A 20285-nucleotide genomic window follows, 5' to 3' on the forward strand; every position below is an offset into this window, starting at 1 on the left:
GCCCATGTTTTTGACCATCTTCCCATGCCTTAAACTGCTTACAACTCTGAAGATGATTGCGCAAGTTTGTTGTTCCAGATTTTGTTGGACATGCGAAAGGCTTCATACAGTAATTGCAGATGCATTTGTCCCTATTGTCTTCTAGTCTTTTGAAATGACTCCACACGTCTGACCTTGTATCTTGCTTATTGTACCTTGTGTCTTCTAGTCCCTATTGTACACGTTTGGCTTTACTTGCTTCTGCTTCACTATTATTTTCATTTAAATCAAATTGCTTCCTTTTCCCTCTATGATCAGTATCTTGAGCCATGAAATCATTTCTATCTTCATCTCCATGTAAGCCTCTGCTATCTTGAAAAAGAGATGATGATGAACACATCTGTTAATATTAAATCACAGAGAAATTAAACACTCCACTCGCTAAAATATTTTATAAGTCAAAGAAAACAAATAAGTCATGTAAAACAAAGCAGTCGTGCAAATGATTCTTTCTACACACAACAAACTGAACAAAACAAGTACATCAAGTTTAAAACCATTAACTGAAAAATACTAAAATACAAAACAAGAAACAAGTCAAGCTTGAACAGAATCTTACGCACGTGTTCAAAACTGAATCAGACTCTAAGGCTTTAATCATCGTAAATAAAAATTCTAAGCAGCAACACAATCAAACAAAATCATACCTCTAATCATCATACATAGAAAATCAAAACAAAATCAATAAAAAAAATTAGAAAACCTCAGATTGTTTTCTCGATGTCGATGTCACCGAGTGAGACGGAGAAGAGGGAAGATTATTAAGGGTTTCCAGTTTGTCAATTTATGAAATTAAATTTAATAGATGAAGGATTTGGGAATCGTTAATTTCGGGAACTCTAAACGACGGAGTAGATTGCTAGACTAGATTTTGGGAAAGGAAATAAAATCATAAAAGGTAAGGACTATGTTAGGGTTATTTAGTTTTGGTTATGTTCGGGTAGGTTCGGATATCGGGTAATAACCGATCGGGTTCGGTTAACCGAAAACGGCCAGGATAAAAACCGATCGGGTATTTGGCACTAACCGAACCTGAACCGAACCATTTACTTCGGGTCGGGTTCGGGTATCAGTTATTATGCCCACCCCTACCAAGGAGTGCTTCAAGTCAGACTGTCAACAATTGGTACTCCTTATACAAGATCCAAAGGATTGGCCAGCTCTTGGATCAGAACTCGATGAGATTGACTCTCTTAGCTCAGAATTCATAGCGTTTTCTATTTGTTTTATCCCTAAATCTGATAATGTCTGTGCAGACTGTCTCGCAAAGGCAGGTCGAACACTAGTTCCAAACTTCAGTTTCTCAGATGATAAGGTTCCTGCAAGGCTAGCTCATGAAGCTTGCTTGTTTGAATAGCAAAATTGTTCTTTTATATGATAATCATGTTACTTTATATATAACATATAGGGGAAAACTCAAAACACATACATTAATGGACCATAGTACCATACAAATTTACCAATTTTGTATTAAAAAAATTATTATTTTGATTTATACACAAACTATTGTGTATTGCTAAGATATATACAAAACATTTACACGTTTTATAAATAAATTGAATACCAGAAATCATCTTATTATATAAAGCTTGGTTCTTAAAAGTTACTAATTAACATGATCGCGACACATAACAATTATATATTTAAGATTGTGACATGTGTTAATCTATCTCATAATTAAAATATGTATACTAAGATATTAACAAAAACAAATTTTATTAAAAATCTTATTATATATATATTATTTAATAGTAATTTTCGTTTTTTAAAATCCTAATCAAAAGATATATCTTAATTATATAAAGCTTGAATCTTTAAAGTTGCTAACTAACATGATCGCGACACATAGCAATTATATATTTAAGATTGTGACATGTATTAATCTATCTCATAATTAAAAATATATACTAAGATATTAACAAAAATAAATTTTATTAAAAATCTTATTATATATGTTATTTAATAGTAATTTTCCTTTTTTTTAAATCCTAATCAAAAGATAATTGCAAAAGATTATTTGATAATAATTTTCCTTCTAATATTGTGACATGTGTTTAAATATATAAAAGATTAAAAATATATATAATGAGATAACAAAAAATAATTTTGAAAAAATTACTTTTAAAAATTATTTATTAGTAAAAACGATTTAAAAAATATTTAGAAGTAATTTTTTAGAAATTTTCCCTTTTCAAAATCCTAAAAAATAGATTTGAAAACAATTTATTTAATATAATTTTTCTTTTCTAAACTCTTAATGAAAACATAATTATAAAAGATTGTATTGAGATTGGTTTTTCAAAATTACTAATTAACATTATTGTGACACATGGTAGTTATATATTTAAAAATGTGATATATGTTAAACTATATCACAATCTAAAATATATATACTAGAATAATTATAAATATTATTTAAGAGTCTTATTATTATTATTACTATTATTATTATAATTATTTTTATTATTATTTTTCATTATAACAATTGTTTTAAAAGATATTAAAGATAGAGAATTATAAAATATAAATATTAACTTTCAAGAAAAAATATTAAACGAAAACAAATTCTAAAATCCTACAAGTACAATAAATAATTAACATGAAGAAAAACCACCTTTAAAATAATTAATATTACTTTTTTAAAAGCATAATTAAAAGAAAATCGTAAAAGCACTCTTATTCTTTTCTTATAAGTAAATAAATTTTCTTTTTAATAGATAATAATTGTATTATAAAATATTATGACAAAAACTAGCTACAAATATTTCACATCTATATTTAGGTTTAAGCTTCCACATATTATTTTTACAAAACACAATAGTATTTACATGAAAAGTATTACCTGGGTATTTTCTTTTAATTTCTTGATACAACTCAACTTTTTATTATCCTTATTACATCTTATGATGCTAGCATAACTTTAAATTTTGATGTTATTGTCGTATGTGTGCGTATGATAAATATGTGTTTGTATGTATAAGATAAAATATATAAATAATTAAACAAAATTTCATTATTAAAAATAAAATAGTTGTATACAAATCTAAAAGAAATAGAATAATTAATTTCCTTTTTAAAAGTCTAAATAAAATAAAAACGTAAAAGTAATCTTATTTTTCTTATAATTAACTAACTTTATTTTTTAATAATTTTGTGTTAAAAAATACAAACCAAAATTAACTTCAAATATTTCACCTGATATGATTGTGATATGTTTCAATTTAAAAATTAGATTGTGAATGTGTCAATAAAACTTCCATTATATGAAAATAACATTTTTTTCCTAAAATCTTAAATAAAAGCGATTTCTAAAAGAAATTTCTTTTCTAATCTTAACCAATTAAAGATTTTTCTTTTTTTTTAAATCTTGACTAGAGATAAATGTAAAGTGTTATTTAATAGTAATTTTTACTTCAAAAATTTAATGATTAACATGATAGTAATAATTATTCAATTTACAAGAAAAATTATAAGAATAATAATGATATTGAAAAAACGAATTTTGAAAATTCCAACTTTTAAAAATCGTTAATATTAACTGGAAATAGTTATTTGATAGAAATTTTATTTTTTTAAATCCTAAACAAAATATAATAGTAAAAGATTATGTAATATTAATTTCCTTTTCTAAAATCCTACAAAACTGTAAAAGAATATTTGATAGTTGTTTTCCTTAAAAAAAAAACAAAAATCCTAAACAAAAGAAATTTGTATAATATTTTTAAGTCCTAACCCAAAAAGAATTGTAAAACTTTATTTGATATTATTTTTAAGAGAGTGTTTGATGCTGAAAATGATACTAAAAATTATTTAATTAACAAAAAAGTGTAAAATTAGTATTGATACGAACTGTAAAAATAGCAATTTTAAAAATATTTATTAATAACTAAAAATAATTATTTGATAGCAATATTTTTTTTGAAATTCTAAAGATAAGATAATTGTAATAGGTTATAATACAATAATTTACCTTTTCTAAAATCTTAAACAAAATTGTAAAAGAGTATTTAATATTTTTTTTATTTTTTAATTGTAAATAAAAAGGAGATTTATAAAATAGAATGTTTTCTTTTTTAAAAAAAAATCTTAGCAAAATAAAATTTTAAAGATTTATTTAATAAAACATTAAATTAGTTCATAAGAACATGTATAATGTTGTCATTGATTCGATTGGTGTATTTAACTTTCATTTCTTATTTCAGATTATGTCCAGTTTAAATGTTTATGTACATTATTTTCTCTAATCCTTAGTATAAAGTTTATAACAACTCATATAAGCACTATGATTATAAAAAAAATATTAACTTAAAATTATGTGTGAAAACGTTTTAATTATAAAATAAATCTCAAACAGCATATGCATATAAAAATCATAATACTATAATAAAATGATTTATTATTTTATAGTTTTTATTAAATTAAAATATCAAATAAAAACCTGGCTCATATCTTGTTATTAATAAAAAAAAAGGCATATTTAGTCTATTGTTTTTCTACAATAAAAAAGTGTGATATTTAATGATATTGACGTCCATCAATTAATGAGCACTGAGCTGTTATATTGATTCTTCACACAAAGAACAATTTTAAATTGGTGTGTTCCATAAACATCAACTGCTTTACCACCATAAAATCAAACCATCAACAAAAATAAAGAAATAAGTAATTAAACCATACATCCACAAAGAAAAGTATAGTTAGTACACTCTGACACATTATTTTGGGTTTATATATAAATAAATGTGATTGATACATTATTGATTTACAGACATTAATTGAGATAATAAGTAGCTAAAATCATGTTAAACGAACAAGAAAGATGTTACCGTCGGCTCTTCGGAAATCCGATAACTAGGTCCGTTTCCACATCCTCTTTCTCTTTGCTACTTGATGGCGTCCCCATTGGTCTTTCTCCAACCTGACATAAGAACAATATAAATTATTATATTGACTTGGGTTAATAAGGAAAGAAAAAGAGAGAAACATAATTACTAATTATCTATTCTCATGTATATATTTAAGTAACTAACCATAAAACAAACATTCTTTGGTGAAAAGATATAGCACATGCATAATATGTCATATTCCACTTAGTCTTCTCAAGTTATTATGATTTTGTAGTGGGTTCAAGTTGCAATGCGTAAATCGAAAAGCTCGTACTGACGACTCTATGTCTATATATGCACATATAGGTAATATAGTGATATGGACCATATGGTACATACCCTTCCACAAAGCCTGACTCTCTCGTCCTTGAGCTCCCTCTCCTAATTTTCAAAGAAGAGAGATCAATAAATATCACACGGCAAAGGACAAAAAGTAAACAAAATCAAATTGTTATTATTATAACCTTAGCTTTTAGTTTCTCTATTTCATCTCCATATAACTTAGCCTACGAATAATCCAGCATAGGATCCAAAAGACAAGTAATTTATCATACAATGAAAAAACATATCAGTCATTTTATATTTGAATATATATTTTTCTTTAATGTATGTTTTGTCTCTTACCTTTCTTGATCTAACAATATGAAGGCTTTTCTCTATCTGTGTGGCTATCTCTTGAAGTTCTTTCACCGAACAAGAAGCCAGGTTTTGCCCCATCAACTTCCTATGAAAGCCAAATTTTCAAAATCAACACAATTCCTTTAGGAACCACTTGAAAATCCATGCCGTTAATAAACAATGTAGAAAACATATATGGCAACTGAGATACAAACCGGTTATGCACTTCAAGCATTTCAATCTTTTCCACCATTGTTACCATTTCTTTCTTTAGTCCCTGTAAACCCAAAGTGGTTGTACCAAGTCCAAGTGTCACAAAAATCAAATGAAATGTGACCGACGCATTTTTCAACTTGAGTTTGACATAATACAAAAGGTTTGTAAATAATGAGACGAAAAATTAGGAGTGTAGGTATACGAAAAGAAACCTGCACGTATTGCTCCATGGGGTGACTTTCTGCAACGAAATACTCTGTCTTATACTCGGCATATCGCTTGATCGTCTTCTGGATACTAAGAGAATTCTCAATAGTCAAGACATTAACGGTTTGATTTGTGAATTTATTTGGAAAATATGTGAAATACTCTCTCCCATAGCTAATCATATTCCATTACGGCTCTTTATAAGTACATACACATGTCTTATATCTTTCTTTAGAAAAACTAGACTTTTGTTGGACAACATATATGTGTATGTATATAATAGAATGCCAGTTCTCAAAAAAAAAAATGTATATATATACAAATTTTAGACATAACCTAGCTACAAATGAATCAATTATCCACAATTGATGAAGTGATATATATATATATATATATATGTTATTCTTAGTATTCTCAACCGACCCCATGCATACATAGTGAGTCGTCCGACTTTAACGAATTAGACCACTGGAAGCATTAAATATCGAACTTGGACTCAGAAACAACGACACACTTCAAAAAAAAATCATATAGACAAATTTATAATTTTGGGGAAAAACATTTGGTGTCTTTTTTGTTTTACACCAACACTTGGATTCATATATGTATAATTTGATTTGGTTTGATTTATGTTCTTGATTTTTAAAGTCAAGTCATTTTGGATAAATACAATAATTTTCACTTTTGAGTTCCAACGCAGGTAAAAGGCTCAATATTCAAAAAATCGTATTTAGAAAAACCCTAATTAATTCATAAGATAGCCCTCATGTTGAAGTCGAACTATAGATTGACTTTAAAGAGGCATATTTTGGGAAAATATATCTATCAACTGCAACAAGCTATTAAACAATAAACTTCAGCAAAAAAAAAAAGCTATAGACAAAAAAAAGGAGCAAAATCTTTTACCAGTATATTGAGAAATCTCTAGTACTATTTGGTCAGAGAGATATTCAATACATAAGTATACTCCTTTTTGACAAAAAAAAATCTTTTTTTTTAAGACAACACATTCAACATAAAAATTTACTGAATAGTACATAGACTGGCGTAATTAATCAATCTGAAATTAAGAATCTTACTCGGAGCTGGCGAAATCATATAATCTTCCCTTCTGAGAGAAGATTATTGCTGCGACTTGGGCATCACAAAGAACAGAAAGCTCATGAGCCTTCTTAAAGAGACCTTTCCTTCTCTTAGAGAACGTGACTTGTCTGCTTGTAGTGTTCTCGATCTTCTTGATCTGGATCTTTCCTCTTACCATTTTAATTTGTGCTCACAAAATCGAATCCCACGAATGAGATCTTTCAAGGGATGGAAACCCTAACTAAAGTTTGAAAGTTTGCTTTGTCTACCAAGAAAAACAGATCACTGAAACGAAACCAAAAGTCAAAATCAAGAAATGGTTTCTTGATTTAGAAAACTCACATCGAAATTAGTTCATATGATAACTTTGGGAAAATCTGGTGAACTAAAGATAACTCGCAAAGCCCGTTTGAGAGCTGGCTTTTGTCGAGATTCGCTTGAACCAAAGAAGAAAAGAAAGGATGGATAAGGAATATTTTACACCAGAAGGTAAAGAAAAAGCAATCGGACAAAAGGAGAATAAATGGAAAGTGAAATCTTGAAACAATGAACAAGAAAGCTTCGTGTTTACCTCTCATGGGCTCTTAGCGGAGTCGCAGCCCTAATCTTTAGAAATAATCTTCCTTCTTTTCTTCTTTTCTGTCTATTCTAATTAAAATCAGCTTTTGTTTAGATGAAAATGTATTAAGAGCAACTTCAATGCATTATTCCATTTTCTTAATCTAAAATGGTGCGGGCCAAAATAGAGTAGGATTTTATTTCAATGTATTTACTCTATTTTTTATTCCAAAGAAATTGTTTCTAAAATGATTCCATTTTATTTAATTAATTAGATGATAATCTTCACCCTGCATATGGTGATTTTTTTAAAATTATATTGTACTTAAATATTATAACAATATACATTTTGTTATCAACAACCTTTATACATTTGATTAGAGATGAACATTCGAGTAACATTTGGGTCGATTCAGATCTTTGAGAGTTTGGTTCAGATCTTTGCGGGTTTGGTTCGGATTTGGGTTATGATAACCTATTTAATTTTTTTTTCAAAAATTAAAGTTCATATATACTTTAAAATTTTCAAAATCTAAAAATAAAAATAATATATGACATATAAATTTGAATAATGTATGCCAAAATATTTAAACTGAACATCAAAATTGGTTCAGCTTAAATGTTTGGATAGAAAATCAATAGATATTTTAAGTATGTTAGGTAGTATAAGTATCGTTTAGCTATTTTAAACATGTAATTATAACTATTTGTATATATTTCAAGTATTTTGGATAACTTAAAAACGTCTTATACGTTTTGTATAGTCTTTTAGATATCAAATTTAAAAATAATTAATATATTTAAGTATATAAATCTTGTTCATATATATTCAGATACCTAAAAGTATTATAGTTTGGATCGGGTTCTGTTCTGGTTCTATAGATAACAAAATTTTGAACCCATTCGAATATCTAACCAATTTTGGTTAATGTTCAGTACTATTCTTTGGATCGGCCTTGGTTCGGTTTTTATGGATTCAGAATTTTTTGTCCAATCCTATATTTTTACTGTGACAAAATTTTAAACGAAAATGATGATGGTTCATATTGATTTTGGGTATGTAATAGTTTTTTAAACCAAAACACATTTTACTATGTACATTGCTCATTTAGTTAATCATTAATATATATATATATATATATATATACATATATATATATATATATATATTATTTAATATCTATTAAATTAAAAAATCATATTAATACGATTGTATGATCAATTGTATCTTGTTATAACAAAACGACTAAGCCATTGATCACAAAATTTTCAAAAATAATTTTAATATTATTGTAATTTAAAGTCGTTTTAAAAAATTCAAAATATAATATATAAGAAAAAAATCAATTTTTTTATTATATGGTTAATGTAATTATTTTTTTAATAATATAATATTAAAAGGAATGATGTAACTATTGTTATCAAATCTTTATTATTCATAATCATTAATTATCATATATATGTTAATCATATCAGGTAATTTTGTAGTTTTTATTATAAGAAACAATACACGCTTCTTATAGTTTGGGTTAATATAATGTATCATAGTAATTGGATTTTGGACCAATATTTTTTTAATTGATTCTTAAGATGCCACGTAAGCTAAATTGTCATCCTAATTAAGTGACACCTAAGCATGGTTTCTTTTTAATTAGTACAAACCTAAGGTTACAATTTTTTAAATTATTCTAAATTAATATATAGGGGATAATTGTTACTAAAACTTTCTATTTATAAAAAGATTATCAACTAACCCAACTATGTTATGTTTATAAAATATAATTTATCAGACATTTATTATTAAAAAGTACAATAAATCATAAAATTTATATAGTATAGCATATTTTGGCTCAAAATGAAGCATTAAAATATTTTTTCTCACAAATGCTCAACTAATTCATTTCATAATGAATAATGAGCTTCTTTACCATGATTTTCTTAAAGTGAGCAAGAAAAATTTAAAATTGTACATTTTCATCGTTTGTGCAATACTTCATCGATCATGGTGGTTCCAGAAATAATTTATCGAATTATTAAATCAATTATGTTATTTATTATTTATTTTTATTTTATATTTTCACGTTTAGTTTGGTATTTTTTTTTATCAATTTATGCATTTTATGTAAAATTAGTAAATAATCTCTTATGAAATATCATATTTCTTTTCATGTTATTGTATTATTTTTAAATATTATTTAAGTACGAACTAAAATCAGATTTAAAAGAGCATCCTATTAATGAAAAAAAAAGTTTAACTCTAAAATAGAGTAAAGAGTAGGTTTACTCAAAAAATGGAGTAACCCTAATTATAACGTCATTTTGTAATTGAAAATAGAATGAGGTTATAGCATATTTTACTCTATTTTGATGTTTGGAGTAGAAAATGGAGTTGGTTGTAAATGTCTTCAGTTTATTTATGGTTTTTTTCTTCTTCTTTGAAGATGTAGAAAAATGATTTTGCCTTAAGCTAAGAAGGAATTCAAATATTTTTCTTTCGTTTATTGAATATGTAAATATCTAAGCTATAAGTTATTACTCATTTATGCTCTTTTCTCTTGAAGGGCCTCCTTTTATTTTTTAAACACAAGGGCCTCATTTTCTCTCTCTTTTTTCCGTTTCCTTATGTATTGTGAATCTATTTCTTGTTTTAAGACAAATCAGATTCTGATCTGCGCTTAAAAGCGCATAAATATTTTTTTAAATAAAATCACATTCACAAAATCAATATATTTTGACATTTCTGTGATAATTAATGTTATAACATTTTTATTTTAGTATATTTGAAAACTATATAATTATATTATTTGTATTTATATTAATGAAAATTAAAATATATATTACTTAATTTTGTTTTTAATTATTTTAACCTCTTTTGTTATGAACTTTTAATAAAAGTTTTGTAACTAGTTTGATTAGTTGTGTGATATATACTTATTTGAAAATTTTAAAATTATAAAAATTATTTGACATCAATTTATTGACTCTTAACATTTTATTTTCTTAATACTTATTTGATGTCAACTTTAACACGCATAATCTCGCCAATATAACCATATTCTCTCAATTGGTGACAGTTTGTCTTGTGGGAGAGTTGTTAAAGGGTGAAATCCTAGGTTCAAAGCGCACCAACAACCTAATTATGGAGTTAGTGAAAACTCATAAGGGAGGAGTTGAGGTCGATGCGCTGCAGTGCTGTGAGCCTGAGGTCTACGGAACGGGTGGTCCACGGGACAGGTTGTCACACTGTCCTCTTGTTTGGTTGTCTAATTTGGACTCCTGTTAACTAAAAAGTTCATATACTCACTCATGTTTTTGAGCTAAAACGATGCCAGATTGACACAATTTCTAGAGAAATTAGTTTGTGGGCCGAATAATTTTTCCAGCCAATACACATGGACTTACCATCTTAATGGCTCTCGATGGATCTGCATAGAAACAAAATGTATCATTATTTCCAAAAAAACAAACTAAAGTGACAACTTAAAATGTTATACAGGTCAAATTATTTCAAGTTTTATACACAAGAGATGGTGATATCGCTCATAAATTATAGGGTAATTTACAAACAACAAATCGAAGTTATAACACTATAAGCAAACTTAAGGAAAGTGTGAAATATTATGGTCGAGCCACAGGCAATCCAATAAATAGATCGGTTTCGACCTCTGATGAATGTTTGGTTCTGTAACCACCTTCGGGTTCACCTTTCTCTGTATGTAATGTTACTGGCAGCAGTGGTCGTAGCAACCTCTCTCTGATTTCCTGAAAACATAGTATTTTTGCGTAACATGTATGGCTAAAACACTGCTGTACGTTATTAACTCAACCAACACCAAACAAGCGTTTGTGAAACAATCAAATTTTAAGAGAGTAACTAGTATATGTTATGATATAGAGGAAGCATTCCTAACAATGGAACTGCCAAGTGCCAACTGATGCGAGTACTAAAACGAATCATGATTAAATAGGAGAATCAAGAGTGGGAAGTTAGTAAAAAACTAGCTCTTAATGAAATCAAGCCCTTCTCTCTATATATAGAGGGTCATATATGGATTAAACTAGGTTTCAGTTGTTTTTACCGCAATATTTTATAGTTTTTCTAAAACCAAAATATTCTTCAATTTGCAAAAACAGTTCTGAAATATGCGAACTCAAATGTCAAACACCAATGGAAGGTTTTTCCTTCCGTTTGCATACAGTGTTAAGTTTTCAATAAGTTAATTAACGATGAAATTAAACCCAAAAGCAAACTCAAATAAACATTAATCACTGCCTGTATAGTTCTCAAACTCAAACTCAAACCAACCAATCTTTAAGTAAACCATGATTCTGCTCACAAGAAAAAGGTATAAAAAAAAAAGAAGAAGAAGGTTTAAAAATGAGATGGGACTTTCTACGAAACTAAACTTCTTGCGAAACGTCGAGGTAGAAACTATATAAGTTATATGTGAGTTTATATGTATCTTTTTTTTGGTGCAAATGTTAAAATTCATACCACTTTTAATATGTATCTTGTGATGAGTGTATGCGTATTTACCTTTTCACGTAGCCTTCTTCTCTCGTCCAAGACTTTTATCTCCTAGAATCAAATAAAGAAAGATCAATAAAAATTGCATACAAACGATCCCATCAATTTAAATCTCTATATATCTTACTAAGTGAAAATTTACCATTTCTTTTAGCTTTCCTAGTTGATCTGCATATAACTCAGCCTACGTACCAAAATGAACCAATGAAGGCATTATTCCAATAGGTGTGTGTGTGTGTTTTGTAATTGTACCTTTCTTGATCTTACAATACGAAGGCTTTTCTCAATCTGAATATCTATCTCTTGAAGTTCTGCCACTGAACACGAACCCAAACCTTGCCCCATTAACTTCCTTCATATATAGTGGCATTCAAATAGATTTTAGGATTCAAACAAAATATTTTTAGCTTAAATAAACCGTAGTAATAGTGAGATACAAACCGTTGCTGAACTTCAAGGAGATCAATGTTCTTAACCATTATATCCATTTCCTTCTTCAGCTCCTTCACATCCCAAAAAATGCGGAGTATTTAGTATATATCAAATTTTGTTTGACTGAAGAAAAAACTTAAATCAAGAATTGGTTTACACAAAGTACCTCCAGGTATGGTTGTACTTGGGGCCTCCCTAGCACAAAGTACTCATTACTAAAATCTCCATATCTTTCTATCGTTTTCTCCATCCTGAAAGGTAACTCACAGGTGATGCTTTGATTATCGAGTGATGATGATAAAATCATGAGCTGAAGTATTATGGGCATAACTGATATGCTACATGAATAGTATAATGGTTAAATACGCTGAACCGAAGTACAGCAAAATCAGTAGAAACTAGACCTGACCCGCGCGGATATGAATTTTTGGTTTTTGGTTATTTATTTAACTAAATGATGTATTTGTAATGTTTGATATATTATATTCACCAACTAAATATTTTTTTGGCATCTTAAACCATCTATTTACGACGAATATTCAAATAGACGTAATTAGAGTGTAATTAGAGAATTGTAGACGATATATAAAAAAAAGTATGGTTATTAATGTAAGATATGAAGAAATATTATATTATGACTTAGTATGTTATAAAAGATTATAAATCAGTTATACATGTTTAAAAGAAATACAATGATTTTTAAACTTCTATGAAAAATTTAACATATAAAAAGGGCGATGAATTAGTCATCAAATTATAAATAATTTCATAATTTTATTAATAATAAATTGTTTATAGTCTTTGTTTTTCGTCAAGATAATTATTAAATGTCCATAAATTAATATGTTAAAAGACCGTATTATGAAAGCCCATGTTGTAACCATTTTTTCCGGGAAGTGTAATAAAAAAAATTACCTTTAACTTTTTGTTTTGTTTAAGTTCTGTGTCGGTAAAAGATTAAAAAAAATCTCTATATATTTTTCAATGTTCAATTTGAAGCTTATTATTCAAAAATCATACGCAAATTTAGGCAATTGGTTGGAATCTCTATATCTTTATATTCTTACAAATTTTAAATTTATTTTTTCCTCTTCTGCAAGCAAATCAATTAACAAAGTAATAGATCAATTGGTTGGAATCAAATCTATTCTTATAATTAGTGTAATTATGGTTACAGTTTCTATATTTAATAGGTACATTACAGATACGACATTGAAGATATTCTGTTTTGATTAATAAAAGATATTGGATTTCGAGTTTGTATTTATTGATTAGTTTTTTTATAAAGCTTAGAAAATCAATAGAATGATTGGTTGGTTGATACATCCTATAAAGAAAACGAAAACTATAGGTGGTTTTAATATTGTACATCTATAGATGCATGATGTAAGTTGACTATATAAAACTTGAGCATTATCATTTCAAACTAAAGTATAGTTAGGTTATATGCATTTGTTATATTGTAGTTAATATATTTTAAATATTACATATGTCAAGTGATTCACGTTTTCGTAAAAATAAAATTCAAGTTCATTATTGGGCTGAATTCGTCCGTAATAAGCTACGTTAAATATGATGTATTTTTATGTTCATTTAATGACATTAAGTTTAAATTTGATTAAGAAAAACTCATTAATTTAACTGGAAAAGACAAGCATTAAAATAGGTAGGTTCATTTAATGACATTAAGTTTATATTTGAATAAAGAAAACACATTAATCTAACTGAAAAAGACAAACATTAAAATATGAAATTCAATTTAGTTTTTAGTGGCACAGAAGTGTAATTAACTTTAAAAACTAAGGGGTATTTTCTAATGGGTACTTCTCTTTTAATAATAGAGATAGAAAATTCTTAATAAACTAAAAATAGAATTGTGATAAAAATATATTGCTATAACGCAAAAACAAATATTTATTAGATGACTGAAGTTTATCTAAATTAGTTATGGGTTTGACTGTTAGCTGAAATGAAAATTAGCGGAATAATCGGATGAACAAGGTACAGTTTTCACGTAATAATGATAAAAAAAATTGAAAATTAATTTTAGTATTTGTGATGTTTGCTAATTTTGGTAAAACCGCTGTAAAATATAGTGGAAAAGTGAAAATTGATGGAGATTTTAACTGGTAAATGATAGCATTATTTTCAAACCGTGAGTATGTTAAAAATGGTATACCATTTATCACAATATATATGTGCAATTGGAATAAGAAAAGATCATATATTATTTACTTATTATTACTGCATACAATATACTGTACACCGCATGTATTTGATGGTATCTTGTTTTGATAACGTGAATGTATATGTGAATTTTCTCAAAAGTATATAAATACAGACTACTATGATTGTCAAAGGAGATTAATAAATCTAGATGTTAATTTTGATATCATTATATATATATATATATATGTATGAATTCGTTTCTCTATTCACCAAATCCAAGTATGCACAAGGGGTTGTTAAGCACGGAATACTTATTAAAACAAAGGGAAATTATAATACGGAAAATGTATCAAATCTAGATGGCTTTGCAAAGTAGGACAAACTTGAATATATAATCGTGAAATAACCCACAGAAAAGTTTTGGATAGCCCAAGAGAAAATTTATGATCTTTTCTCATTCACATATATATACCTATATTATATGATTTTCTGTTTTACAATGTAGTTATACTGTCGGATTTTTTCTCTCTCTAATTGTTCTAACTAAGAAGCCAAGTGGGAATCTGTTTAAGTTCCAAGGTGTACGATGTTCACTGATCAAGAAACCTCTTTTCTAAAAACCCTAATCCACTTGCTCGTGGTTGAAGAACAAACATTTAGTCAAACTTTTCAAGTTGGCAGTTAATTGGTATCCTTATGTTTTAGCTCATTAAATAAAATCCAGAAGTACTAAAAGAAGAACCATCTAGAACTAAAACTTGAGAAATAATGAATTTCTAAGAAAAGTCAGAAACTAGGTAGCAAAAAAGGGCAAATCTTTAACGTGTGTATATTGCAAATCTCTAGGTACGATTTGGACAGAAAGAGAGAGAACTATTCACTACAGAAGTTCTAGGCACTCAATCAATCTTATATGTAGAGAAAGATTTGGAATTAGTACATATGTAAATTATGAAAATAATTAGCAAAGGAATCTTACTCGGAGCTAGAGAATTCATATAATCTTCCGTTCTGAGAGAAGACAATGGCGGCAACTTGAGCATCGCATAGAACTGAAAGCTCATGAGCCTTCTTAAATAGACCACTTCTTCGCTTTGAGAACGTGACTTGTCTGCTTGTCACGTTTTCGATCTTCTTTATCTCGATCTTTCCTCTCACCATCTTCCTACAATACTAATTTCAAGATTGAGATTGAGACTCTTACTAAAGCCAAGAAATGATATTTCTTTCAGACAAACCCAAGAAATGGATTCTTAAGAAAACAAGGAGATTCAAAATCAGAAGTCAATGTGAGGAATATGTAGGAAACTGAGGAGATTCAAGACCAGATTTATCTAGATTCGTATCAGAAACACCAAAGGACACACAAAAATTCAGATGAAAATCAGCCGAAAAATTACCTTTACAGATGAGGAATAATTAGCACAACTAAAATAAAGAACAGAAGAATAAAACTGGTGTGGAAAGTAAAACCCTATAACGAAAATTTCTGAGAAATGCATGAGCTATAGATCTCGTGTTGCTCTGTGTTTACCTCTGTGTTACAAGAGCCACAAGCCCTAAAGTCTAAGTTTGCTTTTTCTTGACAGAAAAAAGGAAAGTAGGAAGATAAGAGATTTTTATTTTCTTCTTTTGGTGGTGCTAGTTGGATTAATAACTAATCAGTCACTAATACAACAGAGATTTAATAATTAATCACCAATAAAACAGAGAAAATAATGTTTAAAAAAATAAAAAGTGAGTCCTAGGTTTTGATTAAAGAAATCTCCATGACTTTATCTGTTTTTGGTAAAATTAAGAATTGATAGCAAAAGGACACATTTTAATTTACTAGAAAAGAAATGTTTCTTCAAATAAATTTGGGAAATACAAGAGACTTTTATTTTTTGAACAAATTTTATAATTGGGATCTCACAAAAGTTCTCAAAATACTATAACTATAAACCTACCTCAAACTATTTAAATTAAATATTTTGAAATAAAAATTTATAATTTTAAAATATTCACAATAAAACATAAATATATTTGAAACACATGTTGAAGACCCTCTTAAAGACGCTCTAAGCAATTAGAAAATGAAAATAATTTACTTTTGTGTGTGAAGGAAGAGTGGGTGGAATAATAATAATAATTATTACATCGACAAAGAATAGTGTTCTTCGATCGGCGTGTCAACATCATCGTACAATGACGTTCACTGCTAACCATTTATTTTACGACAAGTATGCCTTTTCACCTTTCCCAAATCATAGTCAGCTTCTGTGTAATGCGACCTCGTCTTTTAAAGATTACGGAGATTCTTTTTCTCTTCTTTTTTTCCTCTTTTACTCGGTTATTTGAAATCTTTACTAATACTCCTCTTTTCTGTTGAAAGAAAAACTATACAGTATGTGTCGAAACATAATAAAGTGGAATAAAGTAACTTGTATTGTGTCCAAAATCTAAATCCGTGATAAGGGAATATTAATGTCATCTTTTTGTTCTTTTGTTTTTGGTTTTTGTCGTAGGACTCTCTGTTAAAATTGCTTCTCATTCATGTCACTTAATTCATGAATGTAGACACATTTTGATTGCTCTAGGAGAGTCATTTTACTCATCCTTAATTCTGTATTTGAATAGATATAAATTAGTTGTTCGAAGACTACAAGTTAGAACAATAGACTTTTCTCTCACCTTATCTTATTTTTCTCTTGACCACAGCTTTTGAACAAATTTTTTTTTGGCTTATATGGACTTCTCCGCCGTCGCCGGAGGTCCCTTCTTTCCTCATACTCAGTTTTCCCCTTTACTCCTTCTCTGTTGTCCTTTGCTCCCTTTGATATACCCTTTACCCTGGAAGAAGAGCCTCGCTGGCGAAGGAACCGTGGCTGGTTCCGGTGCTCGTCTTGGTTTTCTGGTTTCAGCGTGAGTTTGGAGTGATGGTGACAGTCAAGAAATTGGCTTTTGGGCTTTTGAGTGGGTCTCCATTTTCATCCATAGGGTTTCAACTCACTCGACCAGTGACAACACGTGATGGCGAAGAGACGACTTCGTCTTCAGATCCGATGTCTAGGCGGTTGGATCTGCTCAGTCCCGGTGGGTTTGCGGCGGCTTCGGTTCGTGGATTGTTGACTTTGCCTTAGTGTCTCAGCTTGTATTGTTCACTGTAATCGCCGCCATGAGAGCTTCAGAAGGTCATACTACTTCTAAGGTGAGTTCTGCTTGCGGTATTCTATTGTGTGATGGTGCTTCAAGTTTAGGCGTGTGGCGTCAAGAAGAGTTGCTCTCGGAGTGGTCGTCTACGACCACCTTGTGGCTTCTCCAGCGCTCATCCTCTCTCATGTCGTTTTTACTTCTTGGCTATCATTTCCGGCCTACCTCATAAGCTTTGTCGACTAGTTTTTGGTGTTAGATCGATTTCAATTGTGTTCATGTTCTGTTGTCATCGGTTCATCTTTGAAACGTTCTAATGGTTACCTACCTTTGGTTTTTGGAGGCGGCGGTTGACGAGATAATCGTGGTGGTTACATGATTCTGTGTTTCACTACTTTACTCAGAGATATCAATCGGAGAGGCCACTACAAGAAATATGTACATTCTTAAGTCACGATAAACGCTATCGTTGGGCTTTCATAGCGAAACTGCTAATGTTATGTCATCGGCAGCCATCATAGGTACCCACTCTACGATAGCATTTTTGACGCTACGTTAAGTGTAGATACGATGGCAATAAATGAACGTTGTGATTAATATTATTATAACACGATTTGTTAATTATAAAAATTGATTACGATTCATATTACGTGCTATTATAGGTTATCTACAATAGCTGTTTGTAATTGCTATATTTAATTTTGTAATGAGTTATAATACGTTATGATAATCTAATTCGTAGGCCATTTTAAAAGCTATGCTACTAGAGAATAACATTTTTTTTTGTCGATCGTTGTTTTTTCTTTTGCTCAATAAGAAACACCTCAATAAGAACCAACCTTTTTCATAGCAACCAACATTCATAAGTGGAAAATACATAAGTCATAAGTTTGAGCAGAAACACATATTGAAAACAGAAAGCAAAGTCTTAAGAAACAAGTTCATTAGCCTAGTCTAAAACTAGCTAATTCTGGAACAAAGTTCTTCATTCCCTCCATGCTGCAACAATCAAAAACTCCCATTAGTTTAGCAGTTGCATATGAAAGATTGAAACCAGAAATCAGACACTTACATGTGCATCTTAAAAGATGACCAACTTATCAATTGGCCATGCATTCAGACCCAATCGTACAAAGTGGACCATTTGATCTGGGTCTATTGAATGCACACGTCCTTCGGCAACAACATGTTTCCTTCCACCAATGTCCATCAATTTGCACTTCTGGTTCACTTGTATAGCTTCAGATCCATCATTTTGCTGGAACAGACATATAGCAATGTTACCCATACAAATCCAAATCATACTCAGACAGTAATGGTTACAATATTATTTAAAAGCTAAACAAAAGATGTTACCCGACTTGATGCAGTAGGATACTTCTTAGTAGGAGCTTTATGACCTTTTTGTACACTTGTTGCTGTAGGATACTTAGAACTGAGAGATGGAATTTTTAGAATTGTTTTTATTGCGTTTCCTACTGACGATGCAGTGTTTCGTGTAAGAGATACTTTTCTTGTTCCGTCTGGTGCATTTTCGAAGACAACTTTGCGAGCAGGCCATGATATAAACGTCATTAAGCAGTCCTCAAGGTATGCCAACTACGAAGTAGGCCTCCATAAAAATATTTCAGGTATCACATCCATAAAGACTTTAACTGCTTTGGGTCCGTGTGGAATTCCATTAACCAATGCTTTTGGTTCAGTAGTTTGCTAACGTCCCTCACCAACAACCACACTATCATCGGATAAATCCAGTAGTTGGCATTTGTTGAGAGAATTTGCTCTTGAACCCTGTCACAGACATATAATAATATTGCCAAATCAGTATACTTTGGTCTAACCTTATACTAGTAAGACAGCAGAAAAAACTTTACCATTGGTGCAATGTCTTCTGGTTGGAGGCTCTGACCAAGTTCAACACATTTATTCTTAGGCCATGCAATAATATGGCCAACAGCTTCCTTAATGGTGAACATGTTTCTCGCAGGTCTCCAGAGGTAAGCTTCTGGTTCAGTAGCAGAATCAACCAAGACTTTAACATCCGTAGGGCCCAATATCGACTGTCATTAACTATATCACTTGGGTCGGAAGAGAGAATACACCCCTCACCAACGTTTCCATCTTCATGAGCCCAATCAATAATAAGACACCTCTTCAGTGATTTTTTATTCACACTCTTTTACATAGTGTCATGAGTTAAAATGTGACATAGCAATATTGTAAAAAAAATCATTGATGTAATATTAATGACTTACTCTAGCAGCTGAGTTTTCACCCACTTCATTTTCTTCTCCCATCTGGTTTTTCACTTTGGCAAATTCAACTTTTAAGTGATACACCGTTTCATGTAGTTCAATTTGTTTCTCTTGCATTTCAGACATAGTCTTGTTCTTCACTTGGAAGCAAGCTAATTTTGT

At 29.3% G+C, this 20285-nt stretch overlaps 2 protein-coding genes and 1 long non-coding RNA gene across 9 annotated transcripts; 1 reads left to right on the top strand and 2 right to left on the bottom strand.

Moving 5' to 3' along the window:
• Positions 1–4663: 4663 nt before the first annotated feature.
• Positions 4664–8854, bottom strand: LOC103832740 (MADS-box protein AGL72). Of its 3 annotated transcripts, XM_009108828.2 has the most exons (8): positions 7621–8837; positions 7046–7334; positions 5972–6056; positions 5759–5820; positions 5550–5649; positions 5390–5431; positions 5265–5306; positions 4664–4957 (listed from the first exon to the last, which is right to left on the bottom strand). In XM_009108828.2, exons 2-8 carry the CDS (start codon positions 7225–7227, stop codon positions 4862–4864), a joined length of 609 nt encoding a protein of 202 aa, XP_009107076.1. In that variant the 5' UTR covers positions 7228–7334; positions 7621–8837; the 3' UTR covers positions 4664–4861. The 3 variants fall into 3 exon arrangements, with proteins under 3 accessions (XP_009107076.1, XP_009107059.1, XP_009107084.1); XM_009108811.2 differs by having other exon boundaries at positions 7046–8836; XM_009108836.2 differs by lacking the exon at positions 5390–5431 and having other exon boundaries at positions 7046–8854.
• An 814-nt stretch (positions 8855–9668) lies between these two features.
• LOC103832718 (MADS-box protein AGL71) lies at positions 9669–16461 on the bottom strand. Of its 5 annotated transcripts, none has more exons than XM_009108785.2 (8): positions 16137–16461; positions 15716–15909; positions 12734–12818; positions 12577–12638; positions 12388–12487; positions 12278–12319; positions 12145–12186; positions 9669–11369 (listed from the first exon to the last, which is right to left on the bottom strand). In XM_009108785.2, the coding sequence occupies exons 1-8, from the start codon at positions 16236–16238 to the stop codon at positions 11226–11228; spliced, it is 771 nt and encodes a 256-aa protein (XP_009107033.1). In that variant the 5' UTR covers positions 16239–16461; the 3' UTR covers positions 9669–11225. The 5 variants fall into 5 exon arrangements, with proteins under 5 accessions (XP_009107033.1, XP_009107045.1, XP_009107040.1 ...); XM_009108797.3 differs by having other exon boundaries at positions 15716–15901; positions 16271–16419; XM_009108792.3 differs by having other exon boundaries at positions 16271–16356.
• Positions 16462–17836: 1375 nt separating this feature from the next.
• On the top strand, positions 17837–18598 carry LOC103832712. Its single transcript, XR_626013.3, has 2 exons — positions 17837–17926; positions 18212–18598. It is a non-coding gene; the product is annotated as an uncharacterized LOC103832712 (long non-coding RNA).
• Positions 18599–20285: the final 1687 nt, after the last annotated feature.

This window comes from Brassica rapa, chromosome A10, assembly GCF_000309985.2.
Source record: "Brassica rapa cultivar Chiifu-401-42 chromosome A10, CAAS_Brap_v3.01, whole genome shotgun sequence".
NCBI lineage: Eukaryota > Viridiplantae > Streptophyta > Magnoliopsida > Brassicales > Brassicaceae > Brassica > Brassica rapa.